Genomic DNA, 21507 nt, shown 5'->3' on the forward strand with positions numbered 1-21507 from the left:
GCCTGGAACCGGCTTCCAGGGGAAGTGGTGCAGGCTCCTAGCCTGGGGATTTTTAAAAGGAAGTTAGATGAACACCTTGCCGGGGTCATCTGACCCCGGTGCTCTTTCCTGCTAAGGCAGGGGGTCGGACTAGATGATCTACCTAGGTCCCTTCCGACTCTAGCTACTATGAAACTATGAAACTACCTCCAACCCACGTGGTGAATAGGGATAAGACATGAACAGCAACACAGAAAATCACTATAACCCTTTTTCTTATACACTTAAACAAAAGTAATGTACTGATTTGCTGGATGCTACCTGAATCTGATAATAGTTTAACATACTTTTTCCAAAAAAAGAGATCTGTACAGCACTGCAAAAAATGCAATTATTTCTTAGCTAGCACTTTCCATCTTGACAGTGCTTCAGAGACAGAATGAACTAACTCTTAAATAACTAGTTTTTTTTGGCTGATACATGAATTGTGGTGCTCATTACAGAATTACAACACTTATCTGAATTAGAAATGTAATTAAATTAAGTAGAAAATGTGTCTTTTTTTATAGTGACCTAGTGAGATAATATGCTAGAACACATTATAAGCATGTTGAAAGAGTGCTGAAAAGTACTCACTTGATGAAGTAAAGAATTTCTGATTCAGCCAGGTTTTGTTTTTTTTCGGTTCCCTGGTGTATTAGAGGTCCTTTGAGCAGGGAATAGAAAGGGATAAATTGCTAGAGATTTCTGAATCCAAAACCCCATGCAAACATTTTACCACCCTCCTGGAAGAAATATTAAAACATAACTCCCCTCCCAGTGCTGCCACTGCTGCCCATCCCTAGTGCAGCCTGGCCCGCCCTGGCCTCAGCTTGCAGCAGCAGCTGCCTGCTCCCCCCCGCCTCCTGTGCAGATCCAGGGGCACCTGTTCCCCCCCTGGCCTTCCGGCGTGTATGCAGTGGTGGGAACAACCCCCACCCCCCCATATCTCCCAGACGAGCTGTGGCTCCATACCGTGCCCCACCCTAGCTGTGCAGCACCTGCCCTTGCCCCTGCCTCAGCCCTACTCCCTCCCTCACTGTGGGGGCCTTGATCTGCCCCCCCCATGCCCCACTCCCCATCCACCACAACAGACTTACCAACTGCATGCAGCTCTCCAAGCTGCTGGCCTGTGCTCCTCACCACCTATGTGCTGCACTGTGGCTGCATGCATGCATGGGCCATTTATTGGCCACATTATTGGCCACATCAGGCTGACTTCCGATACAGCCAATTTTCTTTATATTGGTGGTGATCCAATACCAGACCAATGTATCGGTGCACCTCTAAAACAAATGGAATTGAAAAACAGCCTTTGTGATTGGAAAGAAAATGAGTAGCAGGTAAAAGCTTCTGAAATTAAAAAAGCAATATGTTATCTGTAAAACTTCAACCAAGTTTTATTCAAGTAATAATTCAATGATCTAGATTCATAATTAATATCTTAAACTTGTGCTGTACTTTAAGCTTTTGAGTACTTCGGTTGGAAACTCTTTGGGGCAGCTATCTTTTTTGTTCTGTGTTTGTATAGCACTTAGGCTAGGTACAGACATTTAAAAAGCCAAGGCAGAACCAATCTAAGTTATGCTGTTTTCTGTAAGTGGTGTAGTTTAGACCTGTCGTGAACAGAACACACATTGGGTGCACCAAATTTATGTTTTGTTACAAGTATAGATTGGTTTCTGATCACTTATACTGGTAAAAGTGTAATGTCTGTAACTGGCCTGTGTAATAGAGGCCCGGTTAAGGGCTGGGGAGCTTAAGCATTGCAGTTAAAAATGCAAATACAAATAAACATGAGGAACCCCAATGATTTCAATGAAACTGAAGATGGGTTTGTAATTTGACACAGACACAAGTATATTGCTAAACTGGGGGATGGGATGGCATACTTCTTATAGATCTGGTCTGGCAACGATATTCTAAAAACTTTATACTCTGAAATAATAAACCTTTGTTCAATATGTCCTTTTTGTAACTAATGTTTATAAAAATGGATTTGGCAGCTTTTTGTATTTAGATGGACCGAGATATGTCATTTTAATTTGGGGCACTCTCCATCTCTAATGACAAATTATTTGTTTTCTGAATAAGTTTTGTTACTGGATTAGAGGTGGTTAAATCATGCTTATTATCACTGTGAGCCATAATCCTACTAATGCTTCCATGTTCTTAGTAATATGCAGCTTCTATAGATATGCAAAGATATAATCACTGGCCAGAGATAAGATATAAAGGCATTTGTTGCTATGGGCATGTTTTATCTTGTTCTAAGTTGTCCCATGCTCTCTTTTTCATATGCAATTTGATCTTTTTTTTGTTTTGTTAAATACTGGATGCTAATTTTAAAATTGTTTTATTAATGACTTTAGTGTTTATTAAATATGCTTCTCTGATGCTTCTCTGATACATTTAAAAATGAAATATTGTGCTATGGAATAGCACAGGCAAGAATTCTGGTCTTCCTGAATATGAAATATTCAGTTACTATAATTAATTATGGTTTTTTGAAGTGACATTAAAACATACATTTTGGGATTTAAGCCAGGTTCTAACTATAGCTACAAGGGTGTGTTTATTCAGGGAAGTTAATGGATAGGAATCTAAAATGTGAATATACAGTATACTAGCTGTGTATGTTAGTTCTATGATAACTTCCTATATGGACACAGTTTTTCTACACTGAGCTCTGTGCACTGGGTTTCTGCCTTGGGAGCCCTGGGAAGCCTCCAAGACCCCAGGTAAAGCTGGTGGGGCCAGCCTAGGTGCTGACCCCAGGCTCCCCTACCCCACCTGGGGTAACTTGCCACGTGCCAGAGCACACATGCATGGGCATTCCCTAGAGACAAGTAGCAGTGGCAGAACTATGTGCTGCTTTTATTTGTCCTTGGAGAAACCCATGTGTGCGCATGTTTGGATGCACTCCTGGTGGCTATGACAGAAGCAGCTGGATTTGCACTATTAGTGCAGGACCGAAACAATTCAGAGCATTTTGTTTAGCTTCTTTATGTGCATTTCACTCAACTAAGAGATAAACAAAAGAGGCCAATAAGCCTTTAAGAATGTTTTATGCAAATGAACTGATAAATACAAACCAGAAGTGGAATACTAGATTCTCAGTATCTGCAGATTTGTCTCTACTTAGAATTTTAGTTTGCTACTGACTGCGGCATTTTTCACATATGAAGATATATTTAAATATATCTATCTATGGAATTTGCAGTTTGTTTAAACTCAGCCAACAAGTTTATTGTTAGTGAAATATGGCTGAATTTGCAAGGGCTTTTTGGCTTGATCTGGTATTTCTGCATTAGTTTGCCTGTGCTTTTCCCTGAGGAATAATTTATCAAAAATTAAATAGAACATGTCTTGCTACTTTGCTTTCTTTTTGCTGATGTTTATTTTTCATGCCAATAGAAAGGTTACTTTTTACCTCGTAGGAGGAGGAAAAGAAAGAAAAATAGGAGAAGAAAGATGATGTAGAAAACGGGGACAAAGAGCCAATCTGTAGTATGTCACTCTCTTGCTTTCTCTTGGGACTGTAGGAAATGACTTGTCTATAAAATTCCCATTAGCTGAAAAGAAGCAAAAAATCCTGCTGGAATCTTGTTAGGCAATGTCAAGTTGAATAATAAAGGCTTGTTTTTAATGAACTTCTGAAGATACTGCCTAAGTATTAGTACTTTGAGCTTGTCTTTTCCAGCCAATTTTGCCTTTTTTATTATATTGTCATGTGTCGCTGGGGAAAGTGAGGGAAAAGCATTCATTAAAAAGCCATACACAGAGTGAGATACCAAGTAGCTTATTGACTATTGGCTTGTCTGTGTGGTAAATAGAACAAGCATAACTAAATTGATTACAATTCATACATTAAGTTTTTTTTTCCAGATCTAGTCTTTGAATAGAATAAGAGTGCTCTGTTACAAACAAACACATCATACATTATATAATATTATTTTAAACTTGGGTATTTTAATCTTAAATATGTATGGCATTTGCTGAATTGACTTGAAATAGCTAACGGTGCAAATTGCAACTGATTTAGCTATTTTGTTTGCATTTACTGTTTAGATAAAGACCTACATCTAGATCTAGAGAATGAGTGGGACTTTATCGGGTTGCTAGTAGGTAACAAGCAGTTTCGTTTTATATACAACAATGGACTGGCTTCAAAAGCTTTAGTGGTTTGGTTTGCTGCAGATAAGCAGCCTAAACCTTGCATACTTATTTGGGACTTATCTGAATAGTTTGGTTCCAGGTAGCTATAGAAGCAAACCTGCAACTAACTGAAAGTTAATATTTTACATTAATAAAACAGAGGAAAGCCATAGAAGAGACTGGAAATTAGGGTCAGGTTTTCAGTGGGTGTAAATCATAATTGGTCTGTTAAAATAAACCCAGCCAAATGCAGGGTAGATTTGCACCTCATAGACTTAACTAAATCAGAGATTCATAAGCTTTGATATACAGTAGCTTACTTCATCAGAGGTGACCTGTTGCTTATGAAAGCTTATACATGTCTGATTTTGTCAGTCTGTAAGGTATAAATCTACCCTGCCTTCTGCCTGACATCAGACTTATATGGCTAACTACTTCTCTCTGAAATAAAAACTACCCAGGGATAACTGGTGCATCCTGAGTCTGAAGGGGCACAATTTGTGGGCAGGCCCAGGGGTGGGCCAACTCCTGTACTTGTGTGCTGTAGCTTATTGCCCCCACAACATTCCACTGGCCCGCGTGGCAAAAACACCTGCCCCATCCTGAGCGGTGCTGAGTCAGGAGCCAATCTCAGGGGGGGCTCATGCCTCCTCATATCCCCCCTACCAGTCACCTGTGAAACTAGTTCATTCTTTCCTTTGTGCTTTAAGTAAGTATTTAAGATGCATGTAAAGAGGAATTTAGTGTTTATGTACACAAGTAAGTATTCAGGCTCTGTTTGGATAAAATCAAGGAAGGCCAGGAGCTTTTCCCCCCATCCCAGTGTTGGATAGAGGATGTAACAATTAACATAATGATATCTGCTAGAAATTAAAAGGATTTTTAGGATCTTAAAGAAGCGTTTCATTGTAGTCAGTTGTACAGAATGAAGTGTGATGCTTTCACTGATATCATTTTATGTCAGGTAACCAAATGTGGTTCATGTTCAGTTATGTAGTTGCTAGAATTCTGCCTGTTTAAATAAGCTTATTGAAGCAGAAAGCTTTTATTCAGCTGATTTTGAAATCTCAGAGTCTCAGAAACTTTCATAGTGTGATTAAGTGGGTTCAGAAAATCTTGCCTTCCCTGTGTTTGCTGAGACAGGAATATTGAAAGTAGTTCTGAGAGACTAGCCAGTATGTAGGCTTTGTTTTTTTTCAGTTTGAAAAGTGCTTTGTGGGTTCAGATTTGGGAAATATAAAAGGATAGATAAAAGCATACAGTTATGGGAGAGGACACACTGCTGGTCAAGGAGCAATGGCATTCTAGGGGAAGGTGATTGGGGTAAGCACACCAGTCACCAACTTGTGGGGGCTGGGAGCAAGCAGAAAAAAAAAAGCTTCTGGAGCAGTTGGATGATTGTGCTAGTGGTGTATTGGCAACTGAAAGTTGCTGGTACCCCAGATGCCCAGCAACAGAGCTAATGGAGTCTGTGGGAGGATTGGTGGGATCAGGGGGGCTGGTGGAGTCCATGGTGGGAATTGGCAGGGATCAGAGAGCTAGTGGGGTTTGCTAGAAGACTTAGGGGATCTGGGGGGGTGTGGAATACAGGGTGTTGTTGGGGTCCAGAAAGGTTTGGTGTGATCAGGGGGACTAGCAGTTTGCAGAGGGTGGAGCTTCAGGGAATGGGGGGTTATCACCCTCCCCCCCTGCAGCAGGGGCTGCTTAGTCCCCCAAACCACCCACCCCCAGATGAGCAATTCTCCCCATCCTGCCTGCCCTTCCCTGCACCCTGACTTAATTTGACCAGCTCCTGGCACTGAGAGTGGCTTGTGGGATGGGTTTTTTTGGCAGGCTCAGGGAGGCTGGCTGGTCCATCTGGAGGTGGGCGAGGGGCTGGGGGGGGAGGTATAAAAATAGCTGGGTGCCAGAAAAGCACAGCCCTAGGACTGAGGCTAGCAGCTGGGCTTTTCCAGCTCTGGGGTTGTGCTGGGAACTGTACAGATGTTCATTTAGACTGGTCTTGCTGGACCCAATCTAAGTTAAACTACATCCAAGGTAGGGTTCATCTAGATCAGGTTGGCCATTTTTCAGCTGATCTAAACTTCCTGAATGTTTGTACAGTTTGTACTTAGATCCACCTTACTAGAGCTCTAAGTGTAAGGTCTACATCTGGGCAAACTAAGTTAGATTGGATGGCCATTATTAATGTGATCTAACCTCCTCCAATGTCTGTATGTACCGATATAGGGCTTGATCCTGTACGGTGCTTAGTGGTTTGACCATGATCCAACAAAACATTTAGAACCACAGTTATCTATGAGCACTTGTATAGTCCCCTTGCAGTGCTTAAAATCAAATGCATGCTTATGTGCTTTCCTGTACTGGGGGCAGAATGCTTAGATTTTTTGGAGAACTGAGCCCATACTGAACTTTCACAAGTCAATGAAACTGAAATTCTTCAAACAGGTTGAAGTCCCCTGTCAGGGTTTGCAGTTTGAAGTCATTGGGACTGTGAAATGAAGTTGCTTGGGTAATTTTGAAAAAAATCCCCAGCCTTAGGAGTTTAAATATTCATGATTATTGGCAGAAATCTACTCCCTGAATTGTAGAAGGGTTCATTTACTTGGGAAAATTACAGAAATTGTTTAATTCTTAAAAGTAGCACCCAAGCCTTCATTTTAAAAAAGTTTTTTTTCCTTCATAACAATTTTGCAAAATCCATATGCCTTCTCCGTAGTGGTCTCTTAAAAAAACAGCTTGTTACACATTTGTAATCTAAAATTGCCATAGCAAAAGTTTTCAAATTAATTTAGAAAGCCCAGAGACTTACAAACCAGATAGAAATAACCCATTCAAATAAAAACTGACACAATTTTAAATCTGATCTAAATTACATTGATTGTTCTGCCTTGCCTTTTTGAAAAGGATGCTTTTTTATCAAGAAACTATCATTAAATATGTTTATTAGAAAACATGAAAAGGTTAAAAACAAAAAAGAATGCATTTCTCAAATTAAAAAATACACTTTTTTTGTAAGTACATATTGGGGATGAGTGCAGATAAAATATACTGTGTATCCTGGTTAATTGCACGATTAATTTAGACCACTACACATGCAAAGTATTAACTATCACACCATATAAAAGTCCATCTAGCTATAAAGTTAAAGCTGGAAAATGTGTAATATCTTTATCTGGTTTCTATCCAGCTTTAAATTGTATGTCTACCATCTGATGGAGCTTCCAGCCACATTGCCAGCTCCTGGGGCACCACACGCTGCCACAGTTAGAAGTCCCATCATCTGTGGTACTTTGCTTAGGCCCCAGAAGACCCACATACCTGCCAGTGGGGGCCAGAGCACTGGGTGAGGCCCTGGACAACCCTCTCCTCCTGCAGTCCCTGCTCCAGCCCACCTGCCCTACTGCCCACAAACCTCTTACCCCCTTCCCATCCCCAGTACAACTCTCAGGACATGCACATGTTTGAAACAAAAAAACTTTATTTCTCTAACAATACCCACCCCAATCCCTCTCCCCTCCCCACTCAACAGAGTCCCCTCCCCAAAAAACACAGCCCTTCCGACCCCCTCCCCCTCCCTTCCCACCCACCAACAATAAAAAACCCACTTTCAACATCAAAAAATTTACAAGGTCTCTGTTTTTATGTCCCAGAGTTGGGGACAGTGAGGTTGGGGGGGACCTAGGGTACAGAGCCTAGGGTCAGCTGCCCAGCACCCCAGCCTCAGACCATTCCCCTTTGGGTTTGGGGTCCGCAGCAACCCCAGTGGGTGGCAGGCTCATGCTGTGGCCACCCGGGAAGGCGCTCCCTAGGGCGGGAAGCTTCCCCTCTGCCCTCGTGCAGCCTCAGTGTCCCTGTGAGGCAGTTCAGGTCCTCAGGTGCATGGTGCAGGGCAGAGCAGTGGGGCTGGGCCCAGGTGGGTGGTAGCAGGTCTGGGGCAGGGGCTGGGCCAGGTGGTTGGCCTGTTGCAGGTTGGTGGGTGGGACCCAGAGGCCTGGCAGCAGGGGGCATGGACATGACCACCAAGGCCAGGATAGTGTCTAGGTTTGGTGGTCAGCATCTTTGGCTTCTACTGCCTGGATAGCCACCTGCTGCTGGAGCAGCTCAATGCATTCCCACTCCAGGCCCTCCATCCACCTGCAGTGCTTCCTTGCCCTGTGCACTTGTCCCGTGTCTCCTTCTGGGTAGTGTTCCAGGCAATGTCCTCTGCCTGCCAGGCCTGCTCCCATGCCTCCTGCTCCTCTGCCACTGCCATCAGCTGCTGGAGCAGGATGGTCCTATCCAGGGTGCACTGCTGCTGCAGCTGATGCATCCATATGGCTCCAGCATTGGGTGGAAGCAGCCCAGAGCCTGCATCCCTGCTGGGTCTGAGACAGAAGACAGAAGCCTTTTGTGAGAGTTTGCAACAGTTCATAGGTAAGATGCTCTGCACCAGAGGCCATGCGCTGTCCAGCCTCAGATTGGGTGTTGGCCATGCATGGGTGCCCAGGGAGCATGCTAAGTTGGCCAGGCAGGTCCAGGCCTAGGTGGCCACTGGCTGAGCCCCACATCCCTGCTTGCTGCACTGAGGCTTGCAACCTGCTGGGTGCTGGCTTCAGGCAGTTTGCCTCCCCTGTCCCTTTCTCAGGGTGGGACAGGCCAGGCTTCTGGCAGCACCTGCTACCATGGCTCCAGACCCCACTGCCCCCCATGCAGGACAGCCATTCTGCTGCGCTGCCACCCAGCCCACAGCACCCAGGTTTGGGGTGTGTGGAGCTCCCAGACAACCAGTGAAAGGGGCACATCTGTGCTCCTGGCTTGGGATCATGACAATGGGGGGGAGGGCAAGCCCGGGCTGCCCCACAACCTCCACTGCTGCCTGGAGGGCTACCTGTGATGGTGCTACATGTCTCTGTCCCCCACTGCTGAGAAGGACATCACCTTCAGCATTGGCACCTTCCTCGAGGTATGAGAGGCCCATGACCCCTCAGCTGTGGGAACCTGGGTTGATGAATACAGTTCTGAACTGTGTCCTGTCTCTCTGGGATCTGTAGTGGGGGCAGCCTGGTGCCAGGGGAGTGCAGGTGGGTCAGGCAGGGAATGGGGGCAGGAGTAGAGGCCAGGACTGGGGACAGGGCAGGGGCGGGGCTGGGCAAAGGCTGCAACAAGCTGCAGCCATTTGCAACACTCACCTGTGGCTGAGCAGCAGCTCTGGAAAGGGGACAGGCCAGGCAGAGGCAGCCTGTACTCAGGCCAAGGGGGCGCATGAGGCCTGCAGTGTTCCTGCGTATTGCACAGGAGGCACCAGGCTTCTGTGCAGTGTGCCCCAAGGCACAAAATGGTTGCAGATTTTTATAGCCTGCAGCTAGGGGCTGTCAGAGAGCAGCCTAGGTCTGGCCCAGGAGAGGGTCTAAGCCAGGAGCCCTGGGGGTAGACTCAGGCCAGGCGCCTACTGGCAGGGCAGACCTGGCACTAAATTTAGTGCTGGGTTACATCTACATGTGCATTACTGTGCATTAACTAATCACAACTAAATTTTATACCTGCATTTGGAGATATGAAATGTTGTTGCAATTATCTATTTTCACTGTGCAGTAAGGGCATGCATGTGTAGACATGCACCCTTACTGCATAGTAAATTGAGCTAAGGCACATTAACATATCTCGTGTAGATGCTTCCTTCATGTAGGTTCACCTCTGAGGTAGCTGAGCAATAAGAATTAATTAAGAAACTGACCTTTATTTTCATAAAGAACAACCAATTATGAATTACCAGATTTTCCAGCTTGTTCTACTTTGGCACTGATTTAGGGAAAATGCAGAAGGCAGGATGGATATATGCTTCAAAAGGATTCTATTAAAAGCATATGATGTTTGAGAAGCAGGAAAAGGCTGGTTACCCTACGAAACTTGTTCAGTTTTTATGAGTGACATCAGGACCTCTGTCCTCCTATTTCCCTTACCTATACCCACAGCTGCCTCAGAAATAATGTTACAATCATCATCTCTAGCCCAGGGGTGGGCAAAATGGCAGATCCAGCTGGTAGTCAGACTCCATTTCCCAGCAGCCTCTGCCCACATGGCTTGGGATGGTCTCCATGGAGACGCCAGCCACAGCTGTGCTGTGATAGTGCGAAGCTGGTGTTGCCATGGAGACTGGCCCCAGCTGTGTTGGCAGGGCAGGTGGCAGGGAAAGCAGTGGACTGCTCCAGAGCTGCTGGGATTTTGCAGCAGGGTCAGCTTGGTCCAGGGCCAGGGCAGAGTTGCAATACGCAGCCTGCATTCTCCAGGCAGGGGCACACAGGGAGCGGATCATGGTTTTTTCCTGGCTCCTTGCAATGCTGACAGCCTGCTCCACAGCAGGGGTGCAGCCGCAATCAGCTGCCTGTGTGCCCCTGTCTGGAGCATGCAGGCTACAGATCACAGCTCTGCCCTGTCTCCTTGCAGCTGTGATAGTCTGGTTCTGAGCTGGGGCAGAACCATGATCTGCTGCCTATGCACCCCTGTCCTGAGCATTCAGGCTACAGATCGCAGCTCTGCCCTGGCCCCAGACCAAGCTTTCCCTGCCACAATATCCTAGGGCTCCAAAGCAGCCGCCTGCCTTGTGTTTCATAGTTTCATAGTTTCTAGGGTTGCCCTGGGCAGGAACAAGTGCTGGTATCATAATATCCCAGCCACATATCTATCCAACCTCCTCTTGAAGACCCTAAGGTAGAGGAGAGCACCACTTCCCTTGGTAGCCCATTCCAGAGCCTGGCAGTCCTAACCATAAAGTAACACCTCCAATACCAAGCCTGAACCTACTCTCAGTCAATTTGTATCTGTTAGTTCTTATTATCCCAGGTGGTGCCTCAGGGAACAGAGCCTCACCTATTTTCTGCTGGTCCCCTTGGTGAGTTTATAGACAGCCACCAGATCTGCTCTCAGTCTTCTCTTGTGGAGGCTGACTAGATTCAGGCTCTTTAGTCTATCTTTGTAGGGCCTGCTTTGCTGCCCCCTGATCATGTGGGTGGCCTTCCTCTGGACCCTCTCAGTGTTATCCACATCCTTCCTGAAGTGTGGTGCCCAGAACTGGATGCAGTACTCCAACTGTGGCCTGACCAGCACCACATAGAGGGGAAGGATCACTTCCCTGGACCTGCTTGTGATGGATCTTGTAGATGCATGACAAGGTGTGGTTAGCCTTACTGACCGCTTCCTTGCATTGGTGGCTCGTGTCCATCCTGGAGTCAACAATGACTCCAAGATCTCTCTCAGCCTCTGTGTTGTTGAGAAGGGTGTTCCTCAGCCTATAGGTATGTTGCAGGTTCCTTCTGCGCTGGTTTTGTCCCTCTGACACTATAATGGGTCTTATATTAGTTAAGGAGACTAAGACACGGTTGTCCTAAACTAAAAGCAAGTTTATTGAACCGTAACAGATATAATGGGTTCCGGAGGCAGTATGGTTGCAGCTAAGAATAAGAGTCCAGAAACCAGATATGTCAGTCTCTTGCCAAGTGTCGGTACAATTGAGCTGGGTCCAGAAACCTCTGAGTCCCAACACCCACCCTGCCATGCACCCTGCCAGTGTAGCTGGGGCTAGTCTCCATGGCAACCCCAGTCTTGTGCTATCACAAGGGCAAGGCTGGAGACAGGCTCCAGCCATGCGGGCAGGGGCTGCTGGGAAATGGAGTCCACTGCTGGTTGGATCTGGCCTGTGGGCCAGACTTTGCCTACTCCTGCTTTAGCCCATATTATGCTACTTACTCCAGTGGCATATCTTGGATTCGGGAAACAAATGCCAATGGTTTTCACTTTTTGAAGGAAAACATTCTGTTTAGAGTCTTCCTAATTTTTAATTTGTTTAATGCTTTTGACCCTAAGGTATTTTGGGCTTCATGCACCTGTAAGTCTTTACACTGCCAGGAGGAAGAAGTCTACTCCATTTATCATTCTTCACTGCTGGATTCTTGAGCCTGGTGCATGAACTGCTTTGCTGTGGAATCATGTCTCTTTTGGGCCAGTGAATTTGCAGTGACTCTCTCGGCCAAATTTTCAGCTGATATAAGTTGTCATAGCTCCTTTGAAGTTAATGTAGGTATACTGACTTACCTCAAGTGAGAATATGACCTTTTATTTTGTCAGTAGTCCACATTACCTCTGTGTATGGCATCATAAACTTGATAATTATCTTTTATAGGCATAGTTATATCATTTAGAAGTGACATTAGTATTTAACTTATACTCTTTTAATTTTCTTGGCAGCATCTATAAACTCTACTTCATTGTGTCTTTGACTAGTGCAGAACTGATGGTCTGTGTAGTGAAACTTCTAATTAGAAGACTTGTTTTAGGAGCTAACAAATGGACTGTTGTATAGGCATTTGGTTACCTAAGATATCATTGAAATTAGCAAGTTCTTAAGCTGATTAATGTACATCACCTTCTAATTACATTTTGTACTGCATACAGATTTGTTATGTGATATTATAACTCTGTATTACTTTGATCCTGTGTATTCCAGTGTCCTTTGGATTCTTTTATCTTGAGCTTTAAATGCTGATGATGTAGGACATCTGCTAATTTTTCGTCATTACTTCAAAAGTGTCTTGAATATGTGTGGCAGTGCTGACAAAAAGATTTTCTCAAGCATGTTTGGGTGAATTGTATATACAGCCCTACAGACCAGACTTAAAGGGGGAAAACAGTGAACAGGGCTGTTGGAGTTACAGATTTCATCTGTAACAGGTGAAGTTTTAAATAAAGTGGGATTGACTCATTGAAGCTTTTACTATTTATTTTCAAGGTGGATAGGGGCTATATACTGAGGCTGAGGCTGTCCAAGGCCAACCAAAGAAACTGGGAAGTTTACCCTTGACTTCAGTGGGTGTTGGGTAAAATAGATGAGGAAAGACTGTCTTTAGAGGTTTTGGTCAAGAGACTTGATTTTTTCACAAAATATTTTGAAAATATCAAAACAAAAATGTTCAATTTTGAAATAGTGTTTCTAAGCAACTATTTCCATTGTATTTCAGCTTGAAATCTCAGTTTCCAATTTATTTTGGGGTTTTGGATATTTTATTCCTTGCTGTAATTACGTCTTCTATTATGATAAATACAGAGGGTTTTTTGCCTTGATTTTGACTACTGTGCCAAGGAATTTGTTCAGGTTTTTAGCTGGTATGAATTGGCAAAGCTCCATTAACTTGCTCATGACGCTAAGATGTTGGGGGATGTGGGCACGCTAGAAGGAAGGAATAGGCTACAATCGGACCTAGACAGGTTACAGGGGTGGGCGGAGGAGAATAGGATGGGATTCGACACTGACAAGTGCAAGGTGATGCACCTGTGGAGGAAGAACTAGCACCTACAGGCTGGGGAACTCCCTTCTCATCAGTGCAGAGGCAGAAAAGCATCTTGGAGTCATCATTGATGCCAAGATGAACATGGGCCGGCAGTGTGGGGATGCAATCAGGAAGGCCAGCCGCACCTTGTCATGCATCCACAGATGCTTCTCAAGCAGGTCCAAGGAGGTGATACTCCCCCTCTATGCGGCACTGGTCAGGCCACAAGCTGGAGTACTGCGTCCAGTTCTGGGCGCTGCACTTCAAGAGGGATGTGGACAGCATGGAGAGGGTCTAGAGGAGGGCCACTTGCATGATCAGGGGGCAGCAGGGCAGGTCCTGTGAGGAGAGGCTATGGGACCTGAACCTGTTCAGCCTCCACAAGAGAAGGAGGAGGGGGGAACTAGTGGCCTGTTACAAACTAGTCAGAGGGGACCAGCAAGCATTGGGGGAGTCCCTGTTCCCCCGAGCACTACCAGGAGTGACTAGAAATAGTGGTCACAAGCTGGCAGAGGGTAAATTCAGATTAGACATCAGGAGGCACTACTTTACTGTCAGGGCGGCTAGGATCTGGAACCAACTTCCAAGCGAAGTGGTGCTGGCTTCTACCCTGGGGGGTCTTTAAGACAAGGCTAGACAATCACCTTGCTGGGGTCGTTTGACCCCAGTAGTCTTTTCTGCCGTGGCAGGCGGTCAGACTTGATGATCTGCTCAGATCCCTTCCGACCTTACTAACTATGAAACTTCAATATACCATTTTACATAACTTGAAATCTGTTCCCTGGTACTCACCTCTGCTATACCTCCCCTGAGATGAGAAAGCAGGATTTTTCTACTTCTATGCCATTACCAACCTCAGGATTCTTTTGTATGGTAATTAAAGTAAAAGAATCTTTTTCTTCTCTAGGGTGCACTTTTGAAGGAAATGCCTACAACAGCTCTATGGAATGGCAAGTTCCAGCCAGGCCATGTGTCACATACCAATGTCAGGTAAGGACTGAAAGTCATGAACTTCATCACCTGGATGAGCAATGGGTGGTGTGCTAGCCTGACCACAGGGATTATCTTTGTTTTCTCGGCATCAGCTAGATTTTTAGCAAAATATGAATTATGATGTTAATATTTCTCTTTCAGATGCCTGACTATTTCTTATTTGGCATTTTGATTAAAAAGATGCTAACAGAAACCAAACAAGCAAGCAACCAAAAACACATATGTCCTCCCATGCTTCTGTTTCAGTAATGCAGTAGATTGCATTATTGGTAGGCTTGCAGCCATAATAATTGTGTAGTTCCATGTATCTAGTTCAGGCACAGAAACTGCATGTGTGTACATAAGCCATGGAACTGTGCCTGCAGTTTGACATTAGTGTGTGCAATCTTTTTTTTCATCCTTCCAAATTGATTTGCTCATTTTTGTGGGTAAACTACAATGGCCTCCTGAAAAGTTGACTGTTTTAAGAACAGTTCTTTCTTTTGATCTAATGCTGATGTCACTCCAACTATTAGAAACAGGAATAAATGACCATTTAAAACACTCTCTATAAATCTTCAAAAGGACCATTATATGTATCATTTAATATCAGCTATTCAGACACTTATTTCTAAACTCTCCCTGCTACATTAGTATTGTGGGCAACTAAAATTAGCTGTGTTCACAAAACAACTTTATAAAGTTGTATTCCTATCCACTTTAAAATATGGGTACCTTCAGCATGTTATGTTCTACAGTTAATTTTGAGCTACAGTCTCCTAAGTCCATGATATTTCTTTGACATGATACTCAAATCTTGCATTTGCTCTCAGTGGTGAAATGAACATTTCCTTATCTGTCATTCTAAGTTCCCAAATGCAGAACTAGGTAAGCTTATTTCCCCTGAGTGCTAGGACTGGAAAACTAGGCTTCCTGTATTTACAAAATCAAAGGTGCATACAGTAAAAAAACAAACAAACCACCTTTGCATACAGATTCTTACCCTCAGATTCATCGGGACTTCTTGAAGAAGAAATGAAGGAACGGATAATTTACTGGTACCTATCAGGAGAAGCATCAAAGATAAGAGCCTCCATCAAGAGAATGAGAGGCCTTTATCTCCTTTCTAAGCTTTTTTCCTCCAAGGGGAGAGGGAAGGGAATGCTTTGTGTCTGGTCTGCTGCTATCAAATCTTCATAGCAGATTACTTCCAAGTTTCCATGGGCTGGGGATTCCTGATAAAGCAGGATTCCTTTTCCTAAGAAGGTGCTTGGTTTCTTACCTGATGCATTATAGGGTAAATCTCACATCTGGAGTCAGGAAGGCTCAAGCGCTGTTTTGACTGGGGAATAATCTGAATCTTGATACTGTGTTGCAGATACACGAAGAAAAGGGGCTTTGAAACCTTCTGCTACACTGTGGGTGTGTCTACACGTTCCCCTACAGCACAGTTGTTCATGGCTGTCATTTAGTTTTCCTTTTGGAAGTACTAAATGATGGTGCAGTGACAGCCCCGTACTGTGCTGTGTACAAGGCACATAGTGATTTTTAGCTGCTATGTTGCTGTAGAAAAGTGCTATACTGAAGGAACATGTCACTACAGCAATGTAGCTGCGGTGTCACAGTTTTTGCCCACATGTTGCTGTAGTGTGTTGCTATGGCAACATAGAGTCACATGTAGAAGCACCCAGAATATAGCATGTCATAGTTGTAATTCCTGGATACTGTATTTTTCAGGAAGGAGTGATAACAGAATCTGAGATCCAGTGTGTGGTTCATTGCAAAAACCCTTCTAAACAGATGGGGATATGTTGTCCCACATGTCCAGGTAAGATTTAATAAAAATTCTGATATTCCTTCTCCCATGAGCATTTTTGCTGCTCAGTCATGGTGCCAGTCCCTGCCTAGTTTGCTGTCCCATCTATTCCCATCTCCTACACAGCACTGTGGTTTTGGCTAATTTTCACCCCATGTCTCAAATGTGAATCTTGCTGTGTTATTTCAGGGGAATGACATGGGGAGCAGCTCAAACCATGCTGGGGACAGAGAGAAGGTTGCCCTCTTGTGCTCTCTGTCTTCCTCTTCCATTGGCTTCCCTCCATTTACTAAACATGCATGGGAAATTGTATGGATGTGGACACAGTTAACTCTTGGGATGTGATGGATTTGAATGCATAGGAGAGAGCATCCCACTAGGGAGAGAGAAGCAACTGGCTAAGTGTTGGCCTGGTAAGATTATGGGCACTGGGCTTGTCCCATAGGAAGCCTGTTTTGAAAACACCATTTACAAGTGATCAGAAAACCTTTTTTGTCAGACTATCAGGGATCCTCAGAGGTTCTATCCAGGTATCTTGGTGCTTCCAGTTTCAGTCACAGCCCAGAATTATGGGAAAAAAACCCAACAAAGAAACACATCCAGGCTTGGAGGTTTGCAGTCAGAGCTGAGGGTGATGTATATTCTTCCACCAGCCCTATGTAAGGTTCTGCTCAGTTGCCTTGAGGCATCTCACTAAGCATTTGGCCTCATCCTACTAATCAGTCAGGTGAGCAAAGCTGATGCATGGAGCTGCCTTGCATGGAGCTGCCTTTCAAGGCCTGGATGGGGGTTAAATGTTATGTGTGATAGCACAGGCCCCACTGTCAGCTCTCATACCACCAGATCTGGAGAGAGAGGAACCTAATGAATAGGCTTCATTCTTTCTGCTGTGGAGCTGAGGATTCCCTGGGCTGCGAAGCACTTATATTAGATTGAATTCAACAGCGTTTTGGCTTTAACTTTCCATCCTTGGAGGTTTTTAAGATCTGGCTAGACAAAGCCTTGCCTGGGATGATATAGTTGGGGCTGGTCCGTCTTTGAGCAGGGTCTAAACTAGATGACCTCCTGAGGTTTCTTCCAACCCTAATTCTCTCTTGTCTATGATTCTGTCCGTAATACTTCTAGTTACTGTTTCACAGTAGGTACTAACTATAATAGAGAAAGAAGAGGAAAGCTACTCAGTGGGAGGCCAGTTGAACAGAATGTTTTGAGGGGGCAGAAAAATGGTGTGAAGTGATTTTTGAGCACCTGAATTGAGATGCTTTTCTTAAAGCCACAGAATAGGGGAGGGAAGTTGCACTGGGAAGTATTTAAGTAACTTGGAAGGAGACACATCTAGCTCTCCAGCAGTGCAATACTTAGGACGTTTATGGACAGCTGAACCAAGTCCACTTAGATTTTATACTTCAGGGATGAAGGCATTGACCCTGCAAGGTATGTCACAGGATAACTAGGAAGAGGGTTTTTGGAGTATGGCAGTTAATGTGCAGAGGTTCATTAAAACCATGAGAATATGGTTTAACTTACAATTGGGATATAACAGGAAGGGGGTGGCTTGGAGGCTTATTTTTATGAGAGAATATCTCAAATAAATCTGTTTCCCTCAAGGTCAAAGTTCTACTTGAGCCTTAACAGCTCATTGGGCTAGTGTGGGTAAGGCATACCAGTTTTCATAGCCAACAGTACCCAAGGGTGTGGTGTGCCTAGTTTCACATCTAGCTACTTTTGACTCCCCAGCCCAAATAAATAGACAGCCTTCTGGGTGTGCCAAGTGGGGAGTGTGGGCTTTGGCATGAGCTTGAACACCTGCTTTCCTAATTGTAGCTAGGTACCTTAATGTCTCTGCCACTGTGCCCCGAACCTATTTTTTCCACAGTCATAAATAACAAAACATTATTCTTTTTGAGGTACAACTGGCACAGTGCATTTAGTTTATTCTGACAACTTGTCACATCTTATGTGGATAAGGACACGAGGACTGTTAAAACAAGTGGGTTTTTTTTTTCTTTAAATAGGAGTTTTAATGGAATTCCTGACCCAATCTTGACTATAGTGATATAAAAAACCTTCTGAAAAAGTATTCCCTGTGAAAATATTCTCTTGTTCTTTCTCTTTCTGTCACAAAACTGTTTTTCCTACTTTCTATAATATAGAGATGATGCATATTACTGAAAAGAAGAAATTATTTATTTTCTACATAGTTCTATGGTAGGATCATATTACAACAAAAAATGTATTGACCCAAATCAAATTTACCCAAACACTCCTTTTCAGGTTGTATATTTGAAGGTAGACATTACAAGGAAGGGGAAGAATTTCAGCCAGAAGGGAACAAATGCATTAAGTGCTCTTGTATTGTAAGTATTTGTCTTTGACATTGTTTCTACCAGTATGCTCTTCCAAAGGTACATTGTTTTCATAACTGGAAAAAAATATAGGGGACTCAACACTCTGAGTGTTGAGTGTTGATATTCACTTTTTTTGAAGATTTCACTACCCAAGTATGTTTTATAGCACTATGGTATGCTAGGTTTAGTACACTTCTGCTGATTGAATCCAGTTGAGAAGTAAAGCAACATATTCTGGGGACTAGGAATTTGATGGTTAAAGTAGTCCTGTCTTGATTATTTCTGAGATGAGGTTAGGAGGGGAAGGAATATTCAGGTGCCATCTGTTGGTCAGTATCTGTTGATGTTGCATGGAGTTTCTCTGAGAAACACACAGCAAGGACCATAAACCTTTTATTTGCCTCATGTTGCTCAACGGAAGGTGGATGGAAGTCTATGGGCTATCCCAGCTGGGTTTTGGTTTGATACTTGATGAAAGGGCATACTCAGAATTCTGTGCTTTGCTTTTAACTGTGTATATATATAAATTGTAATTGCACCTTTCCAATACTATGATTATGCCCCTCTTTTTCTTACATTAAAGTCAGAGCTTACTTTATACAATTCAGGGCAGATGACTGACTGGTGGCTGCTGTATGAGACCAATAAAATGAAAAGTTAATGCTGCGCAACATTGCAATGGATAGACCACCTATGAGCAAAAAGCAGGGTACAGGATTAAAAAGTCTCAGTAAAGACCTCCAGTGTTTTACGCATCAAACATAAACATCCTATAATTTTAAAAAGTAAAGGGGAAAAAGGAAACTAGACAGGGTTTTAACATTTACTTGTCTAGTTACTGAACAGAAGCAAAACCTTTTGAGAATAAAGAGTCTCCGATTAGGAACTCAGAATTTTTTAAATAACTGTTCCTACTTTATTTATCCATGCCCATATTTTAAGCTTTACTCCTTTTAAAAATGAAAATATGCAGCCACATTCTTAAATAAGAACTGCTTATTGCTCAACATGAATGAGGTATCAAGGCAGAAGTATTTCCCTGTTCAAGCTTCCTCTATCCCCATAAAATAAAACAAACAAAACCTAGTAGAGTGTAGTAAGATGGGAGGTGTTTGATATGGAGAATGCTGGGAAAGAAAAATTGTAACAAACCTCAGAATATAAGCATTGCTACACTAGTTCAGCCCTGATGCCCATCTAGTCCAGTAATCTGTCTGTTTCTGTATTATTCTAGTTCAGCCCTGATATCCACCTAGTTCAGTAACCTGTCTCTCTTACTCTGTTACTGGTATGTGGCCAGCACCACACGTATTAGAGGACACTGCAAGAACAACCCTGGTAGCCAGAATCAGGGCAATCTGCTCTCTAGCCCACCCTTCAATGGATAACATGTTTCTCTCTAATAGTTAGAAATGGGCTTAATGGGCTTAATGCCTTAAACTTAGGGTTAAATGATCTCTTCCAAGGCAGAGGTGATTATAATTCATTATGATAATACTGGATATTGATGCTATTCAAAAAATGTGCAGTCCCATCTTTAATCTTATAGACAGCAGCAAGACAAAATTCCTCGTGTAATTTTTGCTCATTTCTCTCCCTTTCCTTCCCTCCCCTTACTGTCTCTGGCCTGTTTGCTTTCACAGTCTGGGACCTTATTACCTCCTGTGCAATTTAAATTGGAGGCAAACAATGGAGTCATTTTAACAACTCTGATAGTTTACTGCCTACTCTGTGTCCTCTTCTTTACAGAATATCTTTGCAATTAATATTTTATCTGAGTCCTCAATGGATGTCTTATTTAAAAATACTTATCTACTCATGCAATAGTAGGAGAAAGGGCTTGGAGTGGTAGGCTGTAACATGCAAGGACCTTACAAGAAATAAGGTATTTCCTCACTTCTAATTAGATTTCTACTGTGAATTGAGATTGTAACAGTCTGACATGCCTTTTGTAGGAGAATAGAAGGGAAGAGGAGTCAGAGTGAAAGAAGTTTCTGCAAGCATATTTTTGAGTGCTAATAAAAAGCTTTTAGATATAAACATCAGATCAATTACTGTTCATCATTAATTTCCAGTTTTCTCTAAGAACTAATGTGTTTCTGATTATTTATTTTCAGAGTTGTCATGCGTATGCCTACACAGGGCACTTTATTGTGCAGTAGATTAATCCACTGCACAGTAAAGTGTCAGTATTTAACCATGCGCTAGGCTATTGCACAGTAAAATAGACTAATGACCAGTTATTTACTAGGGCTGTGCAGAGCAGGTAATATTAAATTCAACAGTCATGTCGAATCTTAAACCGGGTCCTGCTTCGATTTGCCATCTGCTTCGAGTTGAAGTGGGTCTGCTTTGACTCGAGGTCAAAGCTCAGTTCAATATTCGTGCTGCTTCGACTTCCCCATAGGCTATAATGGTGAAGGTCGAAGCAGGCTATAACTTTGGCATTTCTTGTCTGATCTTGATGAAACTTGCAGGAATGGTAGCTCCTGAGGTGCCCACAAAGCCTGCCAACTTTCAATAAGATAGGTTCAGGGGGTTTGGAGAAACAGCACCCCAAATTCTTGAGCGAAAACCTCGTGTGACTTGTGTGGAAAGCCACAGGGAGCTCAAAACTGCAGGCTTGCTAGCCTCTGAGGAGCCCACAAAGCCTGCCAACTTTCACAGTGATAGGTGCAGGGGTTCGGGGGGAACTGCACCTTAGGATGCTGACAGACAAAACTCGTGATCCAGATGGAGTGAGGAGTGTGGCATTTACTCTGCCTGCACCTGGAGCTTGGGGAGCCCCAGCAGCAGGAGGTTCACCTTGAGGAACACTAACTGCTCCACCAAACCAAGGTCCAAGCAGGTGCGGTGGGGTGTCACAACATCTGCAGCCATGCTGAACACCCTC

At 43.7% G+C, this 21507-nt stretch overlaps 1 protein-coding gene across 2 annotated transcripts in view; it reads left to right on the forward strand.

Moving 5' to 3' along the window:
* Positions 1-21507, forward strand: part of BMPER (BMP binding endothelial regulator) — a 220837-nt gene that overhangs the window by 37656 nt on the left and 161674 nt on the right. For both annotated transcript variants that reach the window (XM_019538495.1, XM_019538505.1), the window contains exons 4-6: positions 14386-14468; positions 16188-16278; positions 18541-18623. In XM_019538495.1, coding sequence (XP_019394040.1) covers positions 14386-14468; positions 16188-16278; positions 18541-18623 — 257 coding nt within the window. The remainder of the gene's footprint in view (positions 1-14385; positions 14469-16187; positions 16279-18540; positions 18624-21507) is intronic.

The sequence above is a fragment of the Crocodylus porosus genome, unplaced genomic scaffold (genome assembly GCF_001723895.1).
Source record: "Crocodylus porosus isolate Cpor-Errol unplaced genomic scaffold, CroPor_comp1, whole genome shotgun sequence".
NCBI classification, from domain to species: domain Eukaryota; kingdom Metazoa; phylum Chordata; order Crocodylia; family Crocodylidae; genus Crocodylus; species Crocodylus porosus.